The 25,401-nt window shown below is 33.1% G+C and overlaps 1 protein-coding gene across 1 annotated transcript in view; it reads left to right on the plus strand.

Moving 5' to 3' along the window:
* GRIK2 (glutamate ionotropic receptor kainate type subunit 2) overlaps nt 1-25,401 on the plus strand; it is a gene marked incomplete at both ends in the record, with an annotated part of 381,844 nt that overhangs the window by 195,394 nt on the left and 161,049 nt on the right. The window contains 4 exons of the mRNA XM_080340953.1: nt 8,515-8,658; nt 9,924-10,031; nt 14,396-14,509; nt 23,596-23,802. Of these exons, the coding sequence (XP_080197079.1) occupies nt 8,515-8,658; nt 9,924-10,031; nt 14,396-14,509; nt 23,596-23,802 (573 nt within the window). The remainder of the gene's footprint in view (nt 1-8,514; nt 8,659-9,923; nt 10,032-14,395; nt 14,510-23,595; nt 23,803-25,401) is intronic.

Here is a 25,401-nt window from a genome sequence, read left to right on the forward strand (position 1 = left end):
TCTAATTCTTCCTGAATGTTCTGAAGGACCTTTTCTCCTAAATCTCGTTTACAATGTGAAGTGTAAACTTCATTATTGAAAGCTGCATTTCATCAAGCTCTATAATCATAACTGTACAGAATTAAAAAGAAAGGGAAGGGTATGTGTATGATATTTTTTATTTACTTTTGAGTCAGGACAGGTATGATGCACTTTGTAGTTGCAAAATAAGTATGACATGGTATGATTTACCCTTCTATAATTTTTTTCAAGTATACTGTAAGACATTTTCTGATTTTATTGCAAAGAAAACTGGATTTTAAAAAATTAGTTTCATTTCACAGTGTGTAAATGAATAGTAACGAGTAAATGTAAATCTATGTTTACTTTGATATTCAAAGTTTTCTTCAATATATGTATACAGAGAGAGTATATACTTGTGCCTCTTACAGATCTGTGTAGTCCCAAACAGTTCATATTATTGAAAATACTTGTGATAGAAACATTTGTTTTGAACTGTTATTTAGGCTTCATTTATCTTAATGTGTACTTTGTTATGTGATTAAACATAAACCCTTCTATTCTCATGTCTGTTCAACCTAAACTTCTGTTTCATCTCTGTGATAGATTTGACCTATTCTGTCTTTTGTTATGAGTATGACTGGGACCTTGTAGAAGTTCCTAAACATGATCATTCCTCACCTTATTCTTGTGATAACTTATTATAGAAAATGATCTCTCATATATCTGTGTATATAAAACATAGAGAATAACATAAAGTTTTAGGAATTGCATTTCAAACATTGACTGGAAGCAATGGAATATATCGCTCTCCTGTTAACCATACACTGTGATTGCCACAAATAAAATAGCAGTAGATAGACCCATGGAGTTTTGTAATTCTCCTAGTAACCTTTCTGAGAAATAATTTCTGAAAGTTGTAAAGTATTCCAGATTATAGTGACTGAAATAACAATGTACAGGCCATGAAGAGTTAGATGTTTTTTCTTCATATCCAACTATTCTTTGCTTAACATGAGACCTAGAAGAGTTGAAGAAAAATGACTTTCTTCATTATTTTCCTCTTGGTCTTGGCCTCTGGAAAATCACTTCGTAGTGCAGATTTGAAACTACCTGTAGATTAGAGGTAGCTGATCAAGGATATGTGGTGGATCAAGGATATGCGGTGGATCAAGCTCCAAGTAGGTTTATGTTAACACTATTTGCACCACACTGCATGTGAATTTTGGAAAAAAAAATCTTATGTTATCAGTTACTCTGTTTTGTGTGTTAAAATCACATTGTCCTAACGTAATTCATGATCTGGCCCTTAAAGTTTTCTGACTAAGCAGCAGTATAATCTCTAATCAAGAAACAACAGATTTTTCATAAGTAAATCTTAACTTTTTTATAATCTATTTTTATATGTACACTATCATAGTTTCTATAGTTCATACCCAGCAATTTTTAAAGGCAACTTTGTAATTTTCTGTCAAATAGGACAGCTTTTAAGGAAAGTAATAGACAGTGTTAATTCTGACAGCACCTCAGTGTTCACTCCTTCCTGACTTCTGAACATTGTCAGACTTTTCTCATATCTTTGTTCTTATCTTTTTTCCCTGAGTTGTTTAAAAGAAAGGAAGTGGAGTCAGCTTCTATGATAAAATCAATCTTTGAAAGAAAATAATAATTAAAAAACAAAACAAAACAAAACACCTGCACTGGTCACTGTGCTCACAATGCAAATAATCTAGAACATAAGACTAATATGGAAAAAAATTACAGACATCTGCTTGGGAATTTCAGTAGAACAAACAAAGTGTTCTGTTTGTTTATGTAATATACCATTTATTGAAGATTTTTTTTATTAATAATTGTGTTTTAAATTGTCAGTAAGGATTACTGAGAGAAAAATAAGTAGTTATCAAAGGAGAAGTACAGTTTAACTAACTAAGGATATTGATTATAAGACATTTTTGAGGTCTTAGAAATTAATAAGTATACCACTGCAAATCCTTTTTGTGTAGTGCATCCTAAATAATATTATTTCCCCATAAAAATATTATGCTGGGGAGGGAAGAGATTTGACTATGCTGTCCTGTTTATTGTGCCTCCGGTATCCACTTCTTGCTCAGGCTGTTAGATCAAAGAAACAGAGCTGCTGTTCTTGCCCTCCTAATTGTACTATAGCATTTCTATCCCTCATAAAGCTGACTAAAACCAGTCTGGATATATTGGAAGTTGGAAAACAAAATGCCAAACCAACAACCTGACTTTGCATCCAGTGTTCGGTCCAACACATTACTGTTGTGTAAGAAATAAAATACAATTTATAGGGGCAAATGGAAAACTCAGTTTTTCTGGAACATACCTTGCCTCATGTACTTGCACCCCATTTGCCAAATGGGAATGTAACATTCTCATTATTTTCTAAACTCTCACAAGGTCAGGTAAAATAAATACAATCTCAGTGACTGAATCTTGTTGCAGTATGAAATGAACATGTTAACACTTTATTAAACCAGTGACCATAGTCAGCCTGAACAAGGTTTACTTCAGAAGACACTAAAGTCTGGAATGGCTATCTGTGTAGCTAATGGAAATTCAGTAACAAATGGTATTATGTGGTGAAATAAGTTTCAGAATATGTTAAAGGTTCCACATTAATTACTTTTAACATGTTCACACATTTTCAAGGACTTCGTAAAATAACAAGGTGGAAAGTTTTTCTTTCATTTTTATGCATTTATTTGGATACTTTTATCATGGTCACCTAGGAGACACATGCAGATATACATTTATGAGCATTTGCATTCAGTTTCATTTCATTTTTGATGCAACTAATGAAGTCACACTTGAAAAGAATTTAAGCTTCAATTTAATTAATGCAAAAAAATTTTCAAAATATATTAATGACCATAAGACCTTAGGCAAAACCCTCTGAACATTTTGGCATTTTAAATGTAGTTGGGCTCACTTCACAAGGGCAAAAACTGACTAACTAGAGACAGGAAGACAAAGTAATCTTGAAGAGAATAATAAGCTGTGTACAAAAAATAGAAGTTGTTGTGCTGAATGTAGTAGTATTTATTCAGATACTATGCAGGTAAACATAGCATAAGAACTAAAAATAGAAAACTATGTGCATACTTTACTAATCAATGGAAAAATTTTGGCTCATGCAGTGCAATATTTCAAGTGAACTGTACAGTGTCGTCCCTTGAAATTTGTAGTGAGTCAATTCAGTTTAAGACAGAACTGACCAGAGAATCAGAATACTATGTTTCAAGATAATTTTTATTTACATTTTGTTTTGCATGGGGACTGGCAAATGCAGATTCAGATCTCCACATTGTGATAGGACAGGGCCTGTCACCTGAGTTACAGAATGTTACACTACTGCATTTTATTTCTAATTTGTTTGTCTTTAATTTGCTTTTACTGGACATGACTTGAATTACTAAAGTCAAGTTCAAACACAAAATACAGATTGCTGTAAACAAGAATGTATCATACTTGCAAGGAGGTTGCTTTTAATAATATCTTAAACTTGCCATAAAAGTAGTTTGCAAATGGTTAAGCAGTCTAATCCTCATAAAGGTAATCCTTATATTCTTAGGGGGATAATTTAGTTAGCTCACTGAAAAAATTGGCAGAGTAAAGAGGGCAATTATGAAGTTTTGTGTGTTACAGATTTGTAAATACAAGATTCTTCTGATCTGGGGAAAATAAAATACTAATATTGTAAATAACTCGTTCTTGTCTGAGATCCACACTGAATCAATACTAAAGAATAAAAAAAGTAAATTTATCAAGCTTCTCTTTTCCATTGACCTATTTCATATGTTACTGAATGTAGAAAATTTCTTGGTGTTTTCAAGTACTTCACAAGGCACTTTTCAAGTAAAAGGACCATATTTCTTTACAGATTTTTATTAGTAATAAATTTAATTAAGGGGAAAAACAATCACATTAGTTTAATTTAACATTTAATTGAAAACCTGAGGGTTTTTTCCTGCTTTCAAGCTGTTTTTAATCATCTGTATTTGAGTAACTGAAAGTTCTTCCAGATCATGACTATGAAACAGTTCCATTTTTTTTAGTTGGACTACAATTTGTTATAGTAAAAGCTGAAAATTTGGGTTTTATTTCTGTTTGAGAAGTGTACTATTTCTGATATAACTAATGAAGAAACACAATTAGCCTAGAAATCCTTTACTTTAAATTAATGTTAAACTTTACTGTACAATAAAAATCATGCTTTCTAAAAATATAGCATGTATTTTTGCTATTTAAAGACAATTCTGGAAAACTGAGATATGAATGAGAGAGAAGTGCTTTATTGGTACATGAAATCCTCATATAGTTTGACAGAGATAAATGGAAAAGTCATACAAAACCACTGCTGTGCAAATAACATGCACACACAAGTCATCAATATCACTAAATATGTAATCTCTGATTTTTTTAAACCCTTAATAGTTAACAAGGCACAGGTATTCCAAAAGCAGTTAGCACATTTGTTGAGTCAGATATCGAAGGACATAAATGAATTCTTGTATACTGTAGGTTTGAAGATGGTTATGAAGAGCATGATTCCTCTGTTCCGTCTGACTTGCTCGGATTTTATCTGTACATCAGAGTGAGTCCTTTCTCTCCCTTGTTTGAAAGGTCTTAAGACACAGATCTCAAGTTGCAGCAGTCTTAAGATAGATCTCAAGTTGCAGCTGTAGTGCATAAACATCCCATTTGGTTTCAGAATTTTCAGCTGATTCTTGTCTAACCAGACATGCTGAACATCACTAAAAATCATACATTTCGTATGTCATTAGAAGGGCAGAAAAAGTCAGAGAAGTAGTTTGTCAGTTCTGTTATGGGACGAGCATTTCTTTTTGTCTGAGACCCAGGCTACAGTGGGTTTCTTCTGCATCAGCTTCTCCCATGTAGGTTAGAAAACAATAAAAAACACTAACTTGCCAAAATCCTACCCCAGCTCCAACCCTCCAAAACTTGAAACATCCCTACAATACTGATTAACTAGGACAGGCAAGCAGGTGACAAATATCACAGCACGTATCTTCTAGAGCTTATCACATGGCCTTGACATCCTTGAGTGTGATTGGGGATGGAGACCACCTCTTACTCTGAGGAGGTCTGAAGAGAAATAATAGACTCTTTCTCTAATAATAGAGAGGACTCTTTTTCTATCTTCTACCAGAGCTCTTTCACAGTGAGATTAGAGTACTTGCATGCAAATTGTTAGACAGTGTTTAGCAAGTAATTTAGCAAGACTCAGAAGCTATTATACAGAAACACACATAAAAAATGGAGGTAAACACAACACCCACAGTAAGACAGGAGGTAAAGTAATGACAGAGCAGTATTGAAAAGAAATGTGTAGTATTGAACTGAGTTTGGGGTAAAAATGAAACACAGATTGGTACTTTCTATTTGAGATATATTTTGACTGAAATAACAACTCTGATTAAGCTGTTACCATGGAGTGCTAAAAGCTTTCTTATTACCTGAGAGAGTCAACTGAAAAACAGACTTGTGGTCACAGGCATCTGTCACCTGAGATCTTATTCACCTAACGCAGTGTCATTTTGTTTCAATTTGATGAAAAATGTTTGTAACTTCTGTAGTAGTGGTAATTTTTTCTTCTGTAGTTGTAGAAATACCAATGACAGTATCATGAGCAGTATTTTAGATTATTTTATCTCTATCCAAGCAAGTCATCATAAATACAAAATAGGATTGTGAAACAAAAAGCCCCCACAACCCATGGTTCAGAAACTGTACCAACATATATTTGTGAAGTGCAACATAATTCTTAAAGGGTTTATACAAGCTGACTAAAGAAATATTAATCTCATTTTTTAAAAGGATTATTTATTGTATTATATGTGCTTCAGTGAATGGAAACATCGTAGCAGGTTTCTGTCTGAAATTCAAGAGCCATTGCTTCTCCTGAAGTTTCTACCTCTTCCTCCTTCCAGACTGCAAATCTGTGTTTAGATAAAATAAAGAATCCTAAAAATTTATTTAGGGGCATTTCCTCCCTGACCCCCAAACAGCCTCTTGCTGAAACTTTCACTGCTTCCTGTACCACAAACCATAGATCCAAAAGTATGATTTAAGGAAAACAGTATGAATGAAGGGCAGTGAGACATAAAGCTTAGCAAGCCTAATGAATGAGAGTGGAGAGCTAGGCCAACAGCCATCCATTCCTACTGTTGCTTAGGGGAGAGAGAGGTTAAGTGACTAACTAAGAGGGAAGACCAACCTTCCAATTCTAGTATATACTTTGTATATTTTCCTGAGTTCTGGGCTGTTTGTATCTTTTGCTGTAAAATCAATAATTGCACCCAGGGAGATAAGTGCAATATTGAATCATTAAACCAATATATTGAGTATATGCTTGTATTTGTCTTTATTCAATACAAACATTTAAGCCTACCTTTTTAATTTATCTTCCTATATAAAGTGAATTGTGGAATATCAGCCTATGTAAATAAAGGATGTATCTTGTAGCATCTAAAAATCAAACAGGGCACTCAGCTTCTAGCCAGTGATTAGATTACGTTGTGTGCATTTAAAAAAGTATATTCTGATTTAGATTTATTTCTAGTGAAGTAATAATCACCAGCCAAATATGAAGAATTTTATCAGAATTTTAATTACTTAATTACTTCTAAAACTGCAGTGTTGTCTCTCTTTTTTTTTTTTTGTGTGTGTGTGTGTGTGTGTGCTGTTTGTTTTATTTATTTTTTAATGCTTCCACTGGAGTTGACTGTCTTGTCATCCTGAAGATTTCCAGCTTAGTGGCTTACAGAATTTTACAAAAAAGACATGTTGCTCTGCATCTGGTATAATGTCCATTTGATTCCTGCTGAGGAGTCTTATGAGTTCTGTGTCCAAATTTATATCTAATTAATCAGTTAATGCTGGTTTTGAAATTCTGGTTGCTCCTTAATGGGCTGCTTTTGCTGAAGTCTCATAGCAATTTCAATTTTCCTCCACTGGTGCAAGGACTACCATTTTAGAAGTAAAGCTGATTAAAAAAAAATGCATTTCTGAGCCAGGTTAATATGTTGTACTTATTGTATAGTTTACTTAAGAAACTGTTATGTAGACTGCAACTACTGCCAAGTACTTCTTCTAGAATATTAAGCTTTGTATGATGCTTACTCAGCATGTCTTCCCAAATTTTGATGTTTCGTTGCATCCTTGTCAAATATCAGCTTGCCTTAAAAGCACTTTAATGACTTGAAGATAATGAACAATCTGGCAGGAAAAAATGTTTTCTGACTGATTTGAAGCCCCTGCATAAACTACTTGGTGTCTGAGATTGTTGAAACCTATTATATTGGTTATTTTAAAATTAAGATTTATTTCTGTTTGAATTTTGAATTCTCTCCTTGGGAGAGCTATTTAAATGTAAACGTATATTTTCCCCTTTAACAGTAGCTTATGGGCTATAATGGTAGAGCATTTTTGCAATTTTATGTTTAGTTTTATTGTAAAGAGCCTTGGGATACATTTGCATGAAAGGCACTATATAAGCTCATTTTGTATTGCTTTGTATTGTATTGTGACAAGTGCAATAATCTCCAGGTTTCCTATCCATTAAAGAACTAATTTCACAGCTCACTAATTGTGTGAATGAGAAGAGAAAATAGGTCCTTTTTCTCTAAGGTATGCTGAGCAGATGGCATAGTGTTCATTTCTACCAGCTGAATCTAAGGTCCTCTCTTACTCTTGATTCCAAGCCTTGCCTCTGTTCATCACACAGAACAGGAGAGAGATGTCACTGTCTTGTACAGCATGACTGTGTGTGTTGAGAGGCTGTCACTGTCTTTTGCTAATATAACATTAGTTAACACATACCAGGTCTAAACAGCCTATTTATTTAGGGTGGGACATGAAAACCATTAAAATGAATGTGCATTTTAATTCAATTCTAATTTGCCTCTGATTTATAGAAGATACTAGTTAGATTTGTCCTAGGGTTTTAAACTGATAACCATAAAAAGTTATTAATGAATCAGTTGAGTACTTTGGGATTGTATCCAGTCTGTAATTTCAAAATATTAAAGCATTATTTCCTTAGTCTGTGCACTTTGTTTCATAGGTAAGGTTTTCCTACTTTGCTAATCTTTTTTATTTTTTTTTTTCTTTTCCCTTACTCATGAAAATAACAGACTTGAATCAAACATGCGTGCAGTGATTTATATAGCCAACTAATACACTGCTTTTTAAAGTAACATGAGTCATCAGAGATAACAGTTTTCTTCAGTGAAACTGCGTAGTTGATATTTGAGCCCTTTTTCAGCATTAAAAAGAGAGGGTCCTGACATATCTTTTGTAGGACTTGAACAATAAAGCTGCATTTTACAGTGCTACACAAGCAATCAGATAATTTTCTCCCTTTAACATAATAAGCCGTGTTAATTTTTTGTTTCCTTTGCTACCTACTGGGCTGTCACAAGTTATTGTTTTGTGTTCATGGTTCTGATTTTATTGTACTTTCAGACGGATGCAGCACTAATGTATGATGCAGTTCATGTGGTGTCAGTGGCTGTCCAGCAGTTCCCACAGATGACCGTCAGTTCACTACAGTGTAATCGCCACAAACCATGGCGCTTTGGGACACGCTTTATGAGTCTCATTAAGGAGGTAAGTCACCAATAAAGTATTCTGCTTCATTACTTTCCTTTCTCCCAGCTCCGATTTTCTTTTATTCCCACTCTACTTGATTTTTTTTTTTTTTTTTTTTTTTTTTTTAGTAGATGGGAATCTCCTTTTGTTATCTGTACAGAGTTTAGCAGGCAAGACAGCATTTTTACTTGAAATTGAGTTTTCCTGAGGTATTAGTTGGAACAAAGAAGTATTAAAAGGTGATATAGCTGCATTGTAAATAAAACTTTTGTAGCTAATTGGAGGGGCAGCGAGGTTTAGAACATTTGTCACATAAAACCCCAAACCCCTCCAACACCAAACCATAGACTGACTATGAAAAATTCAGCAACTAAATATTGATATAAGTTCAAAGGGGTCAAGAATGAAGGTTACTCCTTGGTTTTAATTTTCTTTTTCTTTTGCTATGGCGAATTCATATATGTGGCCTCGATCTCCTAGCATGCTGTTTATATACTGTTAAATAGTAATTTAAAGTAAAGCTAGGAGATGTAAGGTGCTATAGATGAACATTGTAGAGTATTCAAGTCTCTTGTACTGTAAGTAACTCCTAATACAGTATTTCACATTCTAGATATGAAAAATACTATGATCAAGAGAACTATTTGCAATGGGATATAATCCTGGTTTTAATATTGGTTCCTTTTAGGTTGATAATTTTGTTTCCCACATTCTCTCCTATACTTTAGTATAGTTTTAGAACTAGGTAGACTTTAAGTTATAAAAAAATCAGGATATTGCACTTTATAAAAAGTAAGGAATTAGCTCAGGAAGAATGGCTTAGTGACCTCAATTTTGGCTGTCTCAGTGTGTTTTCAGGGGACTCAGCATCTTGCAAAAGTAAATCTTTATTTGAATGAAATTTCCTGACAGAAAAATGAAGACCAGTGTTAAAAAAAGAGATTGAGGCTTGGGGAAGGCACAGGCACATAGGGAAGCAGGAAGGGAAATGCGTGCAGGAATGGTGGAAGAATGAAAACCAAAGAGCCTTTTATCTCATTTAGTAGAAAGAGTCTGTTGACTAACATGGGAAGTTGCTTAAAAAACTGTGAAGACTGAAGAAATGATTTAATTAGCAAAAAGTGAATACAAAATATTGGTTAAGAAAAATCAGCCACAATGTAACTCAATTAGATAGAATGAATAATTAATGTTCCCATCTTGGCAGAAATAAAATTTGTTCTTTTTGGGAAAAAAAAGGAAGAGGTATTTATTTAAGTAAATTGTTTTTTCTTTCTCCATAGGCCCACTGGGAAGGCCTCACTGGGAGGATAACTTTCAACAAGACCAATGGTTTAAGGACAGATTTTGATTTAGATGTTATCAGCCTCAAGGAAGAAGGTCTTGAAAAGGTGTGTAAGATGTTTACCTCCAAAGTGGTGGGAAACAAAACAAAACCCCACCCCCTAAAACCAATAGCATTTTCAATAACATTTCATGTCTTACGTAAAACAATATACCTGTTCTCAATTTGGTATAAGGTTTAAAAGTCTTCTTGTAAACACTGTTATCTTGATGTCTGACAGTGGCCTCTTAACTATGTGCTTCTAGCCACATTCTTAGATTCAAGAGGACTGGGAAAGAGCAAACAGCTGGAGTAATGATTTAATATACCTTTTCTTCGATCGAGGTTGAGTTTGGTTGTACTTGTGATTCCAATCCCATTGCTTATCCTCATGTGTGAACTTGTGGATGTATTTGTATTTTCTTTACATCTTATTAATTCAAGAAGAATTACCTCAAACAGAATGTAATAAAATAGCTTCATTTTGGCAATATTTCTGTGTTTTAAGAGGGAACTTTGATTATTTCCTTGGAATAAGATGTTCTGCTTGTAAGTGGTACAAAAAAAATTAATAATAGGTAGCCTGACAGGTTTGTCTCTCTTTTGACATGAATTTTGTTGTACAGAAATGGAGTAAAAGACCAAAGGATTGAGAAATGCCCTTCCTGTGTAGCCCAATATTGTCTATATTTGAACAAAAGGCCTTGGGAAGCACATACAGATATTTGGCCTGCCTCCATGACACCATGGTGATCTGAAATCAGGTCATCTTCTCTCTCTTCTCCAACCACCCTGCCATAGAGAGGCAATGCAGGAAGCTGCAATGTCTTACATTGTTGCTATAAGCAGACAAATGTCTTGCAATTTCCATCTGTCCTGTAGTCTGTATTTAGCTGTGGCATTCAGTGTTCTGTAAACGCTATGTTTTCCTTCATCTTCAGATAAAGTTTTATCAATAATTGGCCCAAGATAATGTTGTGGTCACAAATAAAAAGAGAAATTAAAGGAAAGCATCATTCTGCAGAGTTGCCTTTCCTTTCTATGAATCATCAAATGGAGAAGCTGGCATAAACAACATATTTCTCCAAAAACAACCCCACCTCAATTTGTTCTGGAATATGAATGTACTCTTACTAGGAAGGTTTTAAAAAAGTTCAGTACCCATGAGCTTACTTTGAAACACATAGGTAATAACATTTTCAGAAATAGCCAGTGGCAAATGTACTTAAAGGTCTAAAATAGATTTTAAAACATTCAGCAACATACTGATAGTAAAAACTCTTCCTATGTAGTGTTTTATGAAAGGAGCTCTGGAACCTTAAGGGGGAAAAATAAAAAAAAGTATGTAGTAATGATTATATTTAAAAGGAAATTAACTTTGTGTATAAGTAGAGCAGGAACAATGCAACCTGTCTTCCTTACTGGAACCGGAAACTGAAGAATTGATGACATGGAAATAGCTAAATAAGTCTGTAGTGGCTGAAGAGTCACCGAAGTGATAACTTGAAAATGAGGAAAGCCATCTAGGATGGCTTTAATAACATTGGGTGCCAATTGAGAACCAGCAAGCAACATGGGTTTTCTGGAAAATAAAAACTTTACAGTGTACTTAATTTATTTTCAGGCAGAAATGCAAAATAATTACAGAAGTATAGACAGTTCAATATATTTGCCTTTTAATGACATATATGATTCTACTTTACAATGATAACAAGAGTTTATTGTGAAATTTTCTATGTGGACTGAAAATTTTCTGAGAGAACATTGGTGTAAAGTATTGCAGAATAGATGTGAAATGGGCTAAAGGAATGGTATCTGGATCTGTGTTATGTCTCTTTTTATTTCAACATCAGTATTGATATGAAAGTAGAAACACAAAAGTACATCAATTTAGTTCTCAGTTGACAATATATTAGGAGATATGTACTCTACTGAAAATATCTAAATAAAAAGGTCTACAGAGATCAGAAATACAGCAGGAAAATAAAATTCAACAGGAAATACAGTACTCTAAAACACGTAATAGAAAAAAAGAAATGGAAAACAGTAATAATGAAAGATATGTAAATACACCAACAGAAATGGATATGGATATTTAAAAACAACCAACATATGCTTGAGCTCTGTGTACACAAGTTCACAGAAAAGGAAGATACTTTTGCTGCCTTCATGGCTTATTTTGGCCTTGTGGTAAGGGATTATGATAATACTGTTTTTTTGCCAACACGTGCTGGCAGTCTTTGGAAAGAACAGTAAGAATCAGTTACTATTTATTAGAAAAGTTTAAGAGTTAGGAAAATGTTAGCAAAGAATTATGAAGAATGCTTCACAGATTCAAAGATGTGTATGAGCAAAAGCAGGGGAGTTTCTGTAGAGTGTAGTGATATAAGATTAGGAAAAAGAAAATTAAGGTGTACGCCCATTAGATTGAACTCCCTAGGAAATACTTGGAACCTATAGCGTATTTTACTGAGAAAGAGAAATCAAGACTCAGAAATAAATATTTTTCTTTGAAGAATTATTGTGTAGTATTTCTGGAAGAGCTATTTTTTTTGAGATTTTGTAAAAAATTCTCCTAGATAAATTGCCTGGTTAATATAATGGGAAATGACCTAAATCACATATTTTAAGTGCAATGACTACTGAAGTCAGTCACAACAGAAAAGTTGCTCGTTGATTTAAAAAAGATGCTGTGTGTGATCTCAGATTTTACATAAGATACCTGTTCTTGAAACTCTTGAATGAGAGGTGATAATGAAGCATCAATCAATATGAAGTATGTATTTCCAAATAAACATTCATGTCTGACAAAAATGATAGCTTCTTGTAAGATGAAAATGACAAAATTATGGAGTGTTGCTAGAGTAATGTAAAACAACAGTTGCTGACAGTCGGTCTGGACACAATTAAATTATTTATGATTAAGCAAAGTGAAAAACCTGAACTGTGACAATCCAGTATAATAAGCAAATTATCATTTAAATCACAATCAATCAGTATTTACACCGAAGCTTCATAGTGAGGAAAATTATTTTATACTTCAGGGAGATGACAAATACCTGAATTTAATACCACTTTTGATATGAAAATTCATCACTTAAGAAGAGTCACATTTCTTGGATAGTGATGTTAATAACTGGCTTGAAATCTTGCGCAGGAACCTACACACAGGATGAATTTAAATTACAAAAATGAGTTGTAATTCGTTGTCCAGAACATCAATGTGAGACCTTGTTTTATTTAGTATCTTTATTAACGGCCTGGGAAAATAACAGCAAGTGGCATAAACAAGGGGGTCTATAAAAGACAAAAAAAATGAGATAACATATATAAGGAATCCAGAAGTATTGTTATAAACATAATATTTGGCAAAGAATGTAAGCATATTAATATTTCTGAAGAAAGAAAAATAAATGAAGCTTTTCCCAAATGGGAAATACACAAATAAGAAGAAATAATACTACCCACACTGGAGTATAAACAATTATTTTCTTGATGTAATCACTGCTATTACTAAGTACTCTACAAAACATAATAAAGATGGTAAATTGTAGATGCATTTGCCAGTTCTTTGGGCATTGAATACAGCTCTGATTTTGGCTGCATAGGTAGATGGTAGCACTGCAGAAGGGCAATGGTCCTTACTAGTACTATGCTTATGGCACTTCACTGTGAGTAGTATGTACAGTTTTGGTTGAATCAGAGCCAAAAAAATGTTACTTTTTTTTAGTAGAGTTTTGCATAAATTCCTTTTTCTCAAACGTGCTGAAGTAAAGAAAAGGTACTTTCTTGAATTTTTGTGGATAACATCTAATGAGACTGATGCTCAGTAAACTACTCTATAGTGTATGTAAACTCAGAACATTCGTGATTTTTATTCTACTGACTTTACTGGAATAAGAATTTCAAGATATAAATTGTCACAAGAGCTGTGTACTGAACATCTATCTACAAACCAGGTAAGTTCTCACGCTTAACCTACTTTCAGTCTTCTCCATTACATTTTCCCCAAAACATGTCTTCTCTCTGATCACAGGAAATGGTAAATCCTTCTGTATAGACAATGCTCTCTGTTCTGCAAATGAATCTCCACCTGACTATTAAGTTATCTTCAGATGTGGTTTATCTTGAAGAGTGAAAGTTAAATGGAAAATTAAGTGTTTAAACTTTAAGTATTTAGACATTCTGTGCATTATTTTTCCACTTAATGTCACACTTCACGAAGCACAATTTGAGATATTGTGAATCATATTTTAAACAAGCAGACTTTAAATGTAATGGCAGAGAATAATGGAAGATGGTTTAATAATAAATATTAGCAGCCTTTTTTTTTTTTTTTTTTTTCCTGTGTATATCTGATTTTCCTTACAGTGTTCTAGATGCTGAAATGTAACCAATGGACAATTTACACAATAATTTACTGTTTTATAGGTTGGAACTTGGGATCCACTGAGTGGTCTTAACATGACAGAGAATCAGAAAGGAAAACCAGCAAACATCACAGATTCTCTGTCCAATCGCTCTTTAATTGTTACCACCATCTTGGTAAGTGATTATATTTGCATTTCCAGAAATAGAGTTGTGCAGGAAAGTTAATAGAATATGCTATACTAATGACAACAGTAATGAACAGTTTGTAGTGTATGTTACAGTTACATAGAAATTACTGTCTCATGAATGATCTCCAGTTGTTAAGTTAGTCACGGATATTTATTCTCATCTAAATTGTAAGTAATTTTAGAGATATGTCAGTTGATTAGTAATTTCACTTTATTATTGCCTGAAATGTCTGGTTCCTTCACAAAGCTGTTCAGCTCAATACCTTATGAGAGGACAAAAGGTGTTTGTTTAAAAAAGGGGTTTGGCTCTTTGATGATTTTAGCCAGCAAAATTTATGACTTTCATTTGCTGATCTAACATCATGATATTACCTCTAAGGAAAATACAAAGTGTTTAACATTTATTTTCATAGTCATTATTACCTTTCTGTTCAGTGGAAATATTTTATCATACAGAAATTTAATTGAACATTCATTTTAACTAGATCAGAAGTATCTTCTGTTTCATTGCCATTGTTAGCAAATTCACAGTGGTGAATGAGGTATTTTTTACTTATGATTACACATATTATGTAAAAATAAATGTTCAGTAATTTCCACACCATAATTTTGAAACAGTAATTTTAATTTCAACACAAATGAAAAATCTCACCAGAAGTATATCTGCTATGTTTGCCTACTGCCATTATCATTGTGAATTTGAAGATAAAAAAAAAAATTCGCTTCCCAACAGTTTCATTCTTTAATAAGAAACTTTTACCTACCAACATATGTATTGACATTTCAAGCTAGAATGCCTTTTCATAGGTATATAGATACGAATATCAGTATGTTTCTGACCTTTTATGTAACTTAAGCCATACAATTTTATCCTGTGAGTAACTTTTTGGCTACTTTGGTCTGTTTTTATTTGAAGATTTACGAATTCTAGAAAAACTTCTGAAATATTTTTTCTAATTAATTCTGCTAACTGAAAAATACATACTTGATGTATAATTGAAACATGGCTGACTCACTTTCAGACATAAGTTCTTGTTATGCAAACACTAGCACATTTTTAACACAGCTTTCTCTTGCACCATTAATTAAAGTTTATAAACATATAATCTCTTGTGTTTCTTTTCTATAAAATATAAATGAACCTCTTGTAGTTTCTTAAAGTAAAAGGATGTTTTCTATAGTATTAGTCTGTCTTTTTATTTCCCACTGTCCTTAACAAGTTTTCAAATTTTGTATATGTAATAACTACTACTGAATTATCAAGTGACATATCTTAACAAATCCTGCTGAACCCCTTAGATTCCTGTTATATAATACCCATATATCCTACCTAGGATTGTTCTTGAAGTATTTCACTGATACATAACCATGTTTCACACTTTTCCTAATTGCTTTCTAGAATTACTGCTTTCCAGGATCTAGTCCTGTCTCTGTTAGTGACCTGTTTCCTTCATTACTCAGTACTCAACCAACCTTTGTACCATCTGCACACTTTATTAGCAATCATTGTATACTTGATTCCAGATCAGTGATAACAATGCTGGGACAAGGATAATTCCCTGCAAAATTGCATAAGAAACACTCAATAACTTAGGGCATTTCAAGTTTATGTTTTAACATCTACCTGTTGTTGAGGTTTGAGTTCATATGCTGTATGTATCATATTGATTTTATATAGTGATACACTTGAATGACTATTTGAAATAGGCATCTCAAGAAAAGGTAAGCTGCACAAATGTAAACAGCAATACTATCAATGAGCTCTGATTTGGGACTAGTAAAGCTCACAGAAGTAGAATACTGAGATTTATGATAGCACCTACTTTCTATAAGCAAGGATACCGTTTCTCTTAGGCGATAACTTTTGGTTAGTGGTGTTTTATAAACATTTGTCCTTGCACACAACTAAATAAAATAATAAAAAAAAATACGAGGATATTTAACTGGTATTATGAATTGCTCACTTGTAACTGCCTTTTATACCTTATTTACTGTTCAGTGAAAGTGTTGGTAATTGCAATAACTCTTTTCAGCTATGAAGACATAAGAGTGGTACTCAAAATAATGAAATCAACCAAAAATTGTTCTAGAGCAGAAAGCACATGTACTATTTTCCTTTTGTAGCTCTATATTTTTGTGCTTAATAAATACATTTTTGTTGGACAGAAAGTGTATTACTGAATATTCATTTTGCAGTAATACAAAGGAACAATATAAGATACTACAGCTCCTGGAAACATATTTTCTTCTTTATCAGCTTTCTTTCATCTCCTTTTTCAGCCTGGAAAATTTTGTTTTTTAAAAGGCAATTCTCTTATTGAAGCTGTTCATGTGATTTTTCTATGTTTTGTTTGGTTTCTTTTTGACTGCCAGTCATGGAGTCTTGATTAGTTTTCTCTGTAGCTTCCTTTAACATTCAGTCTTCTTTTAAAGATGCCAGTCTTATCTTTAACACTGTCTCCTGAAATTCTGAAGAATATATTTTTCATCCTTTATATTTTAATCATTAAGATCTTTACAGCTGTGATTAAATCCTGCTTTTTAGGTGGTGGCTAAGTCTACTGAAGATGAAAATATATTGATAGGCAAAATACTAATAAATAACATTTAGTAAATTCATCTACTGCTAGTAAGGCTGGGACTATGTGATCTTTTTTTTTGTCTTGAACTCTGCATAATACATGCTATAGGTAACTGAAAGATTATTCCTTGGTTTATAGGCAATTTACTAGCTCTATTATGAAAAGGGATCAGGGTTCCCAGAACTTCATCATTTCTCAGAAACCTACTGACATGTAATTTTGGTGCAGAAGTATGTCTGGTTTCCAAGTCTACACCCTCTCCTTCCTGAACTTCATTCCACTCCTGCCTCAGTTACGCTTGTCTGTCTTCAGCCACCTGTGCAGATTGTAAACTGACTAATTTCTTGAAGATGTAGCAGAAATGTAAAGCAAACCACTTTAATGCATTTCAGGAATTTTTCCACTGAGAAAGGTAAATTAACTTTCTTTATAGTTTATGGTCCTCAAAACACATAGTTTAAGTTGAAAACCACCCTTGTCTTGACATGCAGCATCATGTCTGTATACTTCTAATAACCTTTGAGGCCTTCAAACTTGCAGAGTATCCAGAGATATCCTTAGCTGCAGTACTTGGTTGTATTTCAAATGTAAGTGATGCTATCAGAAAAACATGATGAGGTTTGAAGGGAATCATAGTATATGAATGAGTGCAGTGGGATCAGCAAATGTTGAAGTCTGATTTAGTGGAAAAAGGTCAATAATGCTACTTTTCTCCTGGCTGGGTGAAAGCAGAAGGTAGGATGGCTGTGTATTTATACCTCTAGAAAATGACTAAGAAGTACTTTTTTTGGGTTCCAAGTTTACAGCATCATCCCAAACAACTTCTCTCAAATAATTCTCTACTGCTTCAGTTCCCTTCTCCTAAAATGAATGTAATAAAAATGTGCTTTTACATAGTGGTGAGGATCAGTTTATAGTTCCAGAATTTGCATTCATGTACACCAAGGGCCATCAGTCTAGGAAAATGCTTTCTGTATTTGTTGCATGTCTTGGATTTGCTTTTTTCTTCCCTTCTTTTTCCTCCCTGTATTTTGAAAATTTCAGATACACCATAAGAAAATAATATTTTGCTTTCCATTATCATAAGACTTAATAATAGCTTTGATATCCTTCATGTATCATGAAGACAGTATATTTCTGTTCAACTGAAAACTAGATTAGTATAGTCTGCAGTTTTGCAACAGTTTAGTGATTTCATGTTCTGTGGTTTATTGAGTCAAGTGCTTTTACTTGCAATAGGTATCCTCTCATATCTGTTCTGTTTTACTGGAATGGAAACTTAGTACACATTGTTGGGATGCAACTGAATTAATTTAAATTATGTCCAAAGTCAAGAGTGAATTGTGGAGGAATAAAGAAAAACGTATTTTTTATGGAGCCTGACAAAAATGAGGAATGAAGCTGCAGAAAAGAACAACTATGGCTGGAGTTCATGAGTTTTTTAGCTTCTGATTTATCAAAGCATCATTTCGACTACATGTTCCATGACCCAAAAGGTCATACTAGGGAATCTTTCAGAAAATATCTTAAAAGACGTCAAATAAGGATATTCATAATTTCTTTCTATTATAGACAGTATAGTGGGGGAAGGCGACTTTGGTGTTTTCTTGTGTTTGGCCTTAGTTTCTTCTATGAGAATATCCTGTCTCTAATGACTAGTAAGATATCTAATACTTTACATTGTTTTAATTGATTGTAACTAGTGGATTGTTTTACCTCTCCCACTTGAATTTTGACTGCCAACTGTGAAAGTCTATTGTGTATTTCTTACAGCTAACATAAGTGTTAATTAGATATGACAGCCTTTTAACTCCGGTATTCCTGGTGAACAGAAGCTAATAACTAAAATTCTCTGTTCTAACAGTAGCCAGTTTTGAAGATGGTTTTCCTCTTTTCACCATCAGGGCTTCTACTTCTTTCTTCCCCACCCCTTCACCCTCTCCCTCCAAGCCCTGAGTAGTGTGAGTAGTATGAAAGTTCAAAATTTTTTAAAAAATATGTATGTCCATGTTGAAAGTCTTAATGAACAATCTGTATGTTTCGTAACTGAGTATACAACTGTATATATATGATTCTTTGGAGATAGTGTACTTGCTGTGCATCACAGAAATTATTATGAGAAAACCAATTGTTTACATTCATGAAAGTTTAGCACAAAATTCTGAAGAAAACATTTTGATCATTTAATCAGGTCTTTAATACAGTACAATTTAAAATTAACTCATTTTGGTTTCTTTTTGCAATCTGTCTAATTTTTATCTTATCTGATTTTTGGACTTCGGAAAAAATATTCATATCAAATAAAGACTTTATGTAATCTGTCTTCTTCTTGATGTGATCCTCTTTTTTGCATCCAGAAGGATGCTACCCACTCTGATGACAGTGTATGAAAAATGACTGTCATCTTCTGATTATTTCAGCTTCACTGTCACTGAAAAGGATTTCTGTGATTAAAGTTTACTATGCAGCAAGAAGGACATCACCTTATCAATAAGGCAAAATGTCTTTATTTATCAACAATACATATAAACAGAGTGAAAACATGAAAACAGCAGTAACCTGTCAATTCAGGGTCATATCATGGTTGAATGAACTTTTGTAATTTTTTTTTATACTACTCAATAAGTATTTTTCAAGGATTAATCATCTGTTTACAGATATAATTTTTAACCTACCCCCTACTTTACTCTTCCTTGTGACCACATCTTTATTTGCAGTAGTTTTAGTTAGTGTCTGGTTGAAAGACTATTAATTTAAACTGGAACTGTTTAGAAGATTTTAAATAATATTTTGCCAACATTCTGAAAGTACTTCTGATTACTTTTTTTTTTTTTTATGTGATCTAGTAACTTTTAAGGGTCATGTTTTCAGGAGCTGAAGGAGAAAATTAAATTGGGAACCATATTAAAGTATAAATCAGTTGCTGATCTTTACAAATCACTCAATTTAAATACTCTATATATCTAATTGATGATAATTGTCCTAGTGAAAGATATTGGTGGAAGTGATAATCCACCAAGAAACCATGATGATCATATGTTTAATGCATAGGGACTTTCATGAGAGTGTACTTGGCAAGAAGTTCTACATTTGTCTATACTACAAATTTAAAACTTGAAGAATCATGTAGCAGATCCTTTGCAGGGACTTGTCCAGAATACAGAAATGCCATGTTTGTTATTTATAATGTGCATTTTATATTGCATGGGGAGGGAGAAGGGGGTGGGATGAAAGAGAACTATGAAAAATTCTGGAATTAATAAAAGACATCACAGATGAAGCAGCCAAGAACCACTTTCTGATAAATCATGGAAAAATCCTGTCAAAGCCAAGGAAGTGTTGAGATATATATATATTTCTACAAAGTGTAAAAAAGCATTAGCAGAACAGATAAAGTGATTGAGGATTACTGTAATCATCTTAGAGGAAAATATGCAAGAATATATAGCTGAGCTGAATTGCTCAGAGAAGAAAATCCTGCTGTCCTTACTGAGTAAAGGAGACACAAATGCATGAGTTGTTAATTATACTGCCTCCCTGATATCACACATCTTTAAATTCTGCCCCATATAGTTTAGGATTGTGTGGAATGGAAGATAGAAACAAAACTGTCATCAAGAATCTTGTCAAGATTCCAGAGGGATTGGGGGATGTGTGACTCTGTAAATATCTAAACAACTCGGAGAGCAAATGTCTAGGATTTGTGTACATGAGCATTCCTAACTACATAGGAATTTCATAATGTTTAGAGAGGCATATATACAATGTTATATTTGGAAGCAAAAGTCTGAGGTTTTTTTACATCTGAAATAGGGTTTTTTACACCTTCAGGAATAAATTTCAGTATTTAAAGTGTTATTAAACAATTTTATTGAGTATTTAAGCTGAATTAAATATGGAATAATATATTTCAGTTAACTACTGTCAATAAAGAAGTTCCAGACATTTTGGAAAATTCCCAAAACACAGAACCTCACAGCTGAAATGCATGATTTTTTCAGTTGTCATGATTTCACTTCCTAGATGGTGAATGTTCTTTTCTCATCAGAAACAGTTGCTATGGGTAGATGTTTTCTTGGTGTTTCATTGTTTGTTGGTTGGTTTTTTGCTTTGTTTGTTTGTTTGTTTAACAAGAGGTGATTAAGCTTAGCTTTTTTTTTCTAAGAAAACACTCCAAATTATTACATAACCTACTGTGACAAGTATAGTTACCAATATAAAGTGCCTCCTAATTTCTAACCTTCATTTTTTTTTCCCCCAAAGTTTAAGACCATTAATTTCTGTCCTCTCTACAAAAAATAACTTTTCTGTTTCCTTTGTATGTGTTGAAGACTTTTATCCCATCTCTTTCAGTCTGTTCCTCCTTAAGTGGAGCAACCTATATTCTTTCAGTCTTTCCTCATCCTATTTTGTAGATCTTGGCTCTTTTTTCTCTTAAATTGCAGTATTCAAAATTGAATGAAATACAGCAACTGAAACATTAATAGTGTCAAAAATATAAAATGATAGAGTAGTTTTCATGGGAGGTGACCACTGTAGGTCCAGTTCCAACTCCTGCTCAAAGGAGATCCAAGTAGGTCAGTTGTTTGTTTGTTTGTTTTTTCTCATTTCATAGTGTAATATTATTGAGTCTAGTATGCATTCTCCTATAATATCTGGTCTAACCTTCCCGAAGTTCAAAGACTCACTGAAGTTATCTTTCCCTCCTTTAGTACACACACTTATACATGTGTTTCTTGTGTTAATGTTTTACATTATCTTGTCAGCATTAAACTTTTCAGAGAAGACCAGCACAAGCAAACCATCAAACTGATTATCTTTGTCAATGTCATTTCACAGGTTTCTCTTCCTGCTGGGCAACTAATTTCTAGAATTTCCTTTTATCCTTGCTTTTAGAATGTAACTTTTTATCCTTTATATCAGTTGCTAATTACATTGTATTTTTTGCTTTGGCACTTACATATTTGTCCCTCCATAAGCTTTATATTTGTTTACTTTTTTGTTTGTTCTTCACACTGAGTTACGTTTTACTTCTCCATACTTTCCTTTCTCAGTTTCCATTCACTGAAGAATGCATGTTTGAGTCTTGTTCTCATTTTGCCTGCAAAACTATTTTCTGTAGTATTTGTTTGGTTATTTATTTTTTTTTTTCTACAATATGTTTCATACCAGTTTGTTAACAACTGTTTTTTACGTAGCTTTTGTTCTGTCACTGGCTTTGCTTCTCAAGAATTATTCAATGACTTTTGCCATTTAAATTGCTGTCAACTTTCATGTTTTCAGTCAAGTCTTTGTTGTTTTCAGTATTACAACTAGAAGAGCTCTCCTCGAGTCATTTGCCTATCTACTGTTTGAAAAATTTCTGTCAAAATAGTCTAGTAGTTTCTCTGGACAATTTATTTCATCTTCCATTCCATGTTAATTTTATGAAGATCAGTGGTGTACTTTAAAAAAATATAGCCATAACCTTAACCAGTATAAAGATATTAATTAGAATCTCAGCAGAGTCTTCAGTAGCACATTTTGTTTAGAAAAAAAAAGAAGTGTAAGGGGCAACAGGGGAAGAGACATACTCTGAGCACACTTCTTTTAAGAGCAAGAGTTCTCTCTGCTTTCTCCTTTGCATTTTGAGTAAAATCTTAGATGTTAAAGCTCCAGGTTTATGCAGATAAAATGCTTAAATCACGGGACACCTCAATATAGTTGTTTGCATCAGAAATGCTGACAAGTCCTTATTAAAGCTGTCAGATGCCTATGGAATGAAGTGCCTTTAACCTCACTGAGTGCTGATGTGGAGATTTAGGGCTGTATGAATTTTGTTAAGTTACCCTGGAGAGTTTAACTGATTAGTCATTGTGACTTGTATTTGATGCAGTAATTACATCTACTACCATTTGTCTTACCTTACTTGGCACTCTTTTTTTTTTTATTATTGTATAAAATGAAAAAAAGCCTGTCTAAAGCATGAGCAGAGGCTGAGTTGTGTATTTAACCTGTGAAATACGACTTCAATATTGGTACCATATTGTAGTGTAAAACTCTGCCATTTGTTTTTTGTCTTTTTCCCTTCAGCTTTATATTTGAGGAAGGTCATCCCATATTGAGAAACAGATGAAAAAATCCTATATTTTGCTAAAATGTTGTTTCTTTCCATAATTTTGAATATGCTGTCAACATTTTATTTTGTTTGCTGTTTTATTTACACATCACAATATGCAAAAATATCACATTGTCGTTTAAAATAATTATATCAAGACAAATGTTTAAAGAAAAGAAATTCAATTTTCATTGAATGTATATCATAGACTAACTTCATTTTAAAGATAAATAAAGACTTCAGACAGACATAATCAAAAGCTAAAAGGAATCTACTTTTCATTTTAGTTCTTTGTACGGGTAGTGATATGATGACAGTGTATGACTTTAGGTTAAAAAGAAAAGAAAGGTGTGTGGACACTCATTATCTGTTCTGACTTTTTAACTTTTGCAGGAAGAGCCATATGTTATGTTCAAGAAGTCTGACAAACCCTTATATGGAAATGATCGATTTGAAGGTTATTGCATTGACCTCCTCAGAGAGCTGTCTACTATCCTTGGATTTTCCTATGAGATTAGACTGGTGGAGGATGGAAAATACGGAGCCCAGGAAGATGCCAGCGGACAGTGGAATGGAATGGTTCGTGAACTGATTGATCATGTAAGTTAAATTTTTGAAGTTTTCTACTATCCATTTAGATTTCATCTTTATAAATTGCAAAACTTTTATTATAATGCCATTTGAATAGCACTGTTTTGGAAAATTCAGATGTTTAAAGAAGTAATGCAAATAGAGTCACATGAATGGCTTCTGTAATGCAGAATTTATTTGTTAAACAAAGACTACTCTGCATCTCTGTTTTGCCTATAGGCAGTGTTTGTTTGTTTCTGCCAAACTGGCTTAGCTCTTCAATGTCATATGCTTAAATCAAAATTCAGAGTAGACAGTAGTCAGGATTTATTTCTGAAAACAACTTCTTTTTTTTGTTTTTTTTTTGGGTGACAAAACATATGTCTTCATTAATCAATACAAGCTGGGCCCCTTCTGATAGTGGATCTGACACTTTATCTTAGAGAAATTTCTGTGTATGTCATGTAAACACATGAAGAAGAGGAATATCTTCTTGAAATATTAACAATAAAGTGCAAACAATAAGACAAAAATACCAACATACACTGAAGCAGCAAAATAATGCAATGTGTGCCCAATACCATTACAATTACATGTGAATGAGTAAGGCAGGCATTACTTTGTGTCCTTCAAAACATGCTTTCCCAGTTGGTCATGCTAGTTGAATTTAGTCACTTAGAAACTTTTTAGTCAATTTGCAAATTACATTGTTGCCCCTTCTGGCATTTGAGCAATTGCTCGATGTAGAGACATTTGATCAAAGAATGAAAGAGAAAACGTTCTGCACACCACTGTCACTTAAGATAGGAACAAGGGGAGACTATTTGATACCTAATTGAAGTGAAATCTCCTGAAGATGGCAGAAACTGGATTAATAACTTGAAGAAAAACATTCACTAATCTTGACTCAATTTGCCTTAAGATTTCAGCAGTTGAGCAGAACAGGTACTAATCAAAATATTAATATTTACTAGAAGGGTTGTTATCTTTGTGCTTTTTTAGTAAATAATCTGGATAGCTGTTGCAACAGGTGTTGATTATGCTTGGCTTCACATTTCTAAGAAGAATGTGTGGGAGTATTATATTTATCTTTAAATGTGTGTATGTATTACACATAGTAGACATACATAGAAGCAGATACTTAGCTAGACTCTCTGTCCATCTCTATGCATTCATAGTTTCACACATGTATAAGTACATAGACATGCATAGCTATTATTCAGTGGTTGTTAGGTACTATCATCATCTGGAACTAATTTTCCATAACTGGGGTGAATATTGTGAAAGTATGTCTTATATAATTCTTCAGAAGCAGAGAAAAATCACATTTTGGTATGCTTTTATTATGCAGTTCTAAAGCTTTCTTGAATAAGCACTAGCATGGCCTCCTAAGCTTAGTAATATAATCTTGAAAAAAAAGCATTTCAGGAAGATGCAGCAGTAAAATACATGAAACAGAAGCTTTTCCAATCCTTTCCTCTTTATAATACAGAATGGAACATCTATTCTTTTTTTTTTTTTTTTTTTTTTTTTCCTGTAGATAACTTATACCTAAACTTAAATTAAAATTTATTTTGGCTTTTGAAATGATGCTTACTTTAGAGTCAAAAAAGTTTAGATACTATGCTT

The sequence above is a fragment of the Nesoenas mayeri genome (assembly GCF_963082525.1).
Source record: "Nesoenas mayeri genome assembly, chromosome: 3".
Lineage (NCBI taxonomy): Eukaryota > Metazoa > Chordata > Aves > Columbiformes > Columbidae > Nesoenas > Nesoenas mayeri.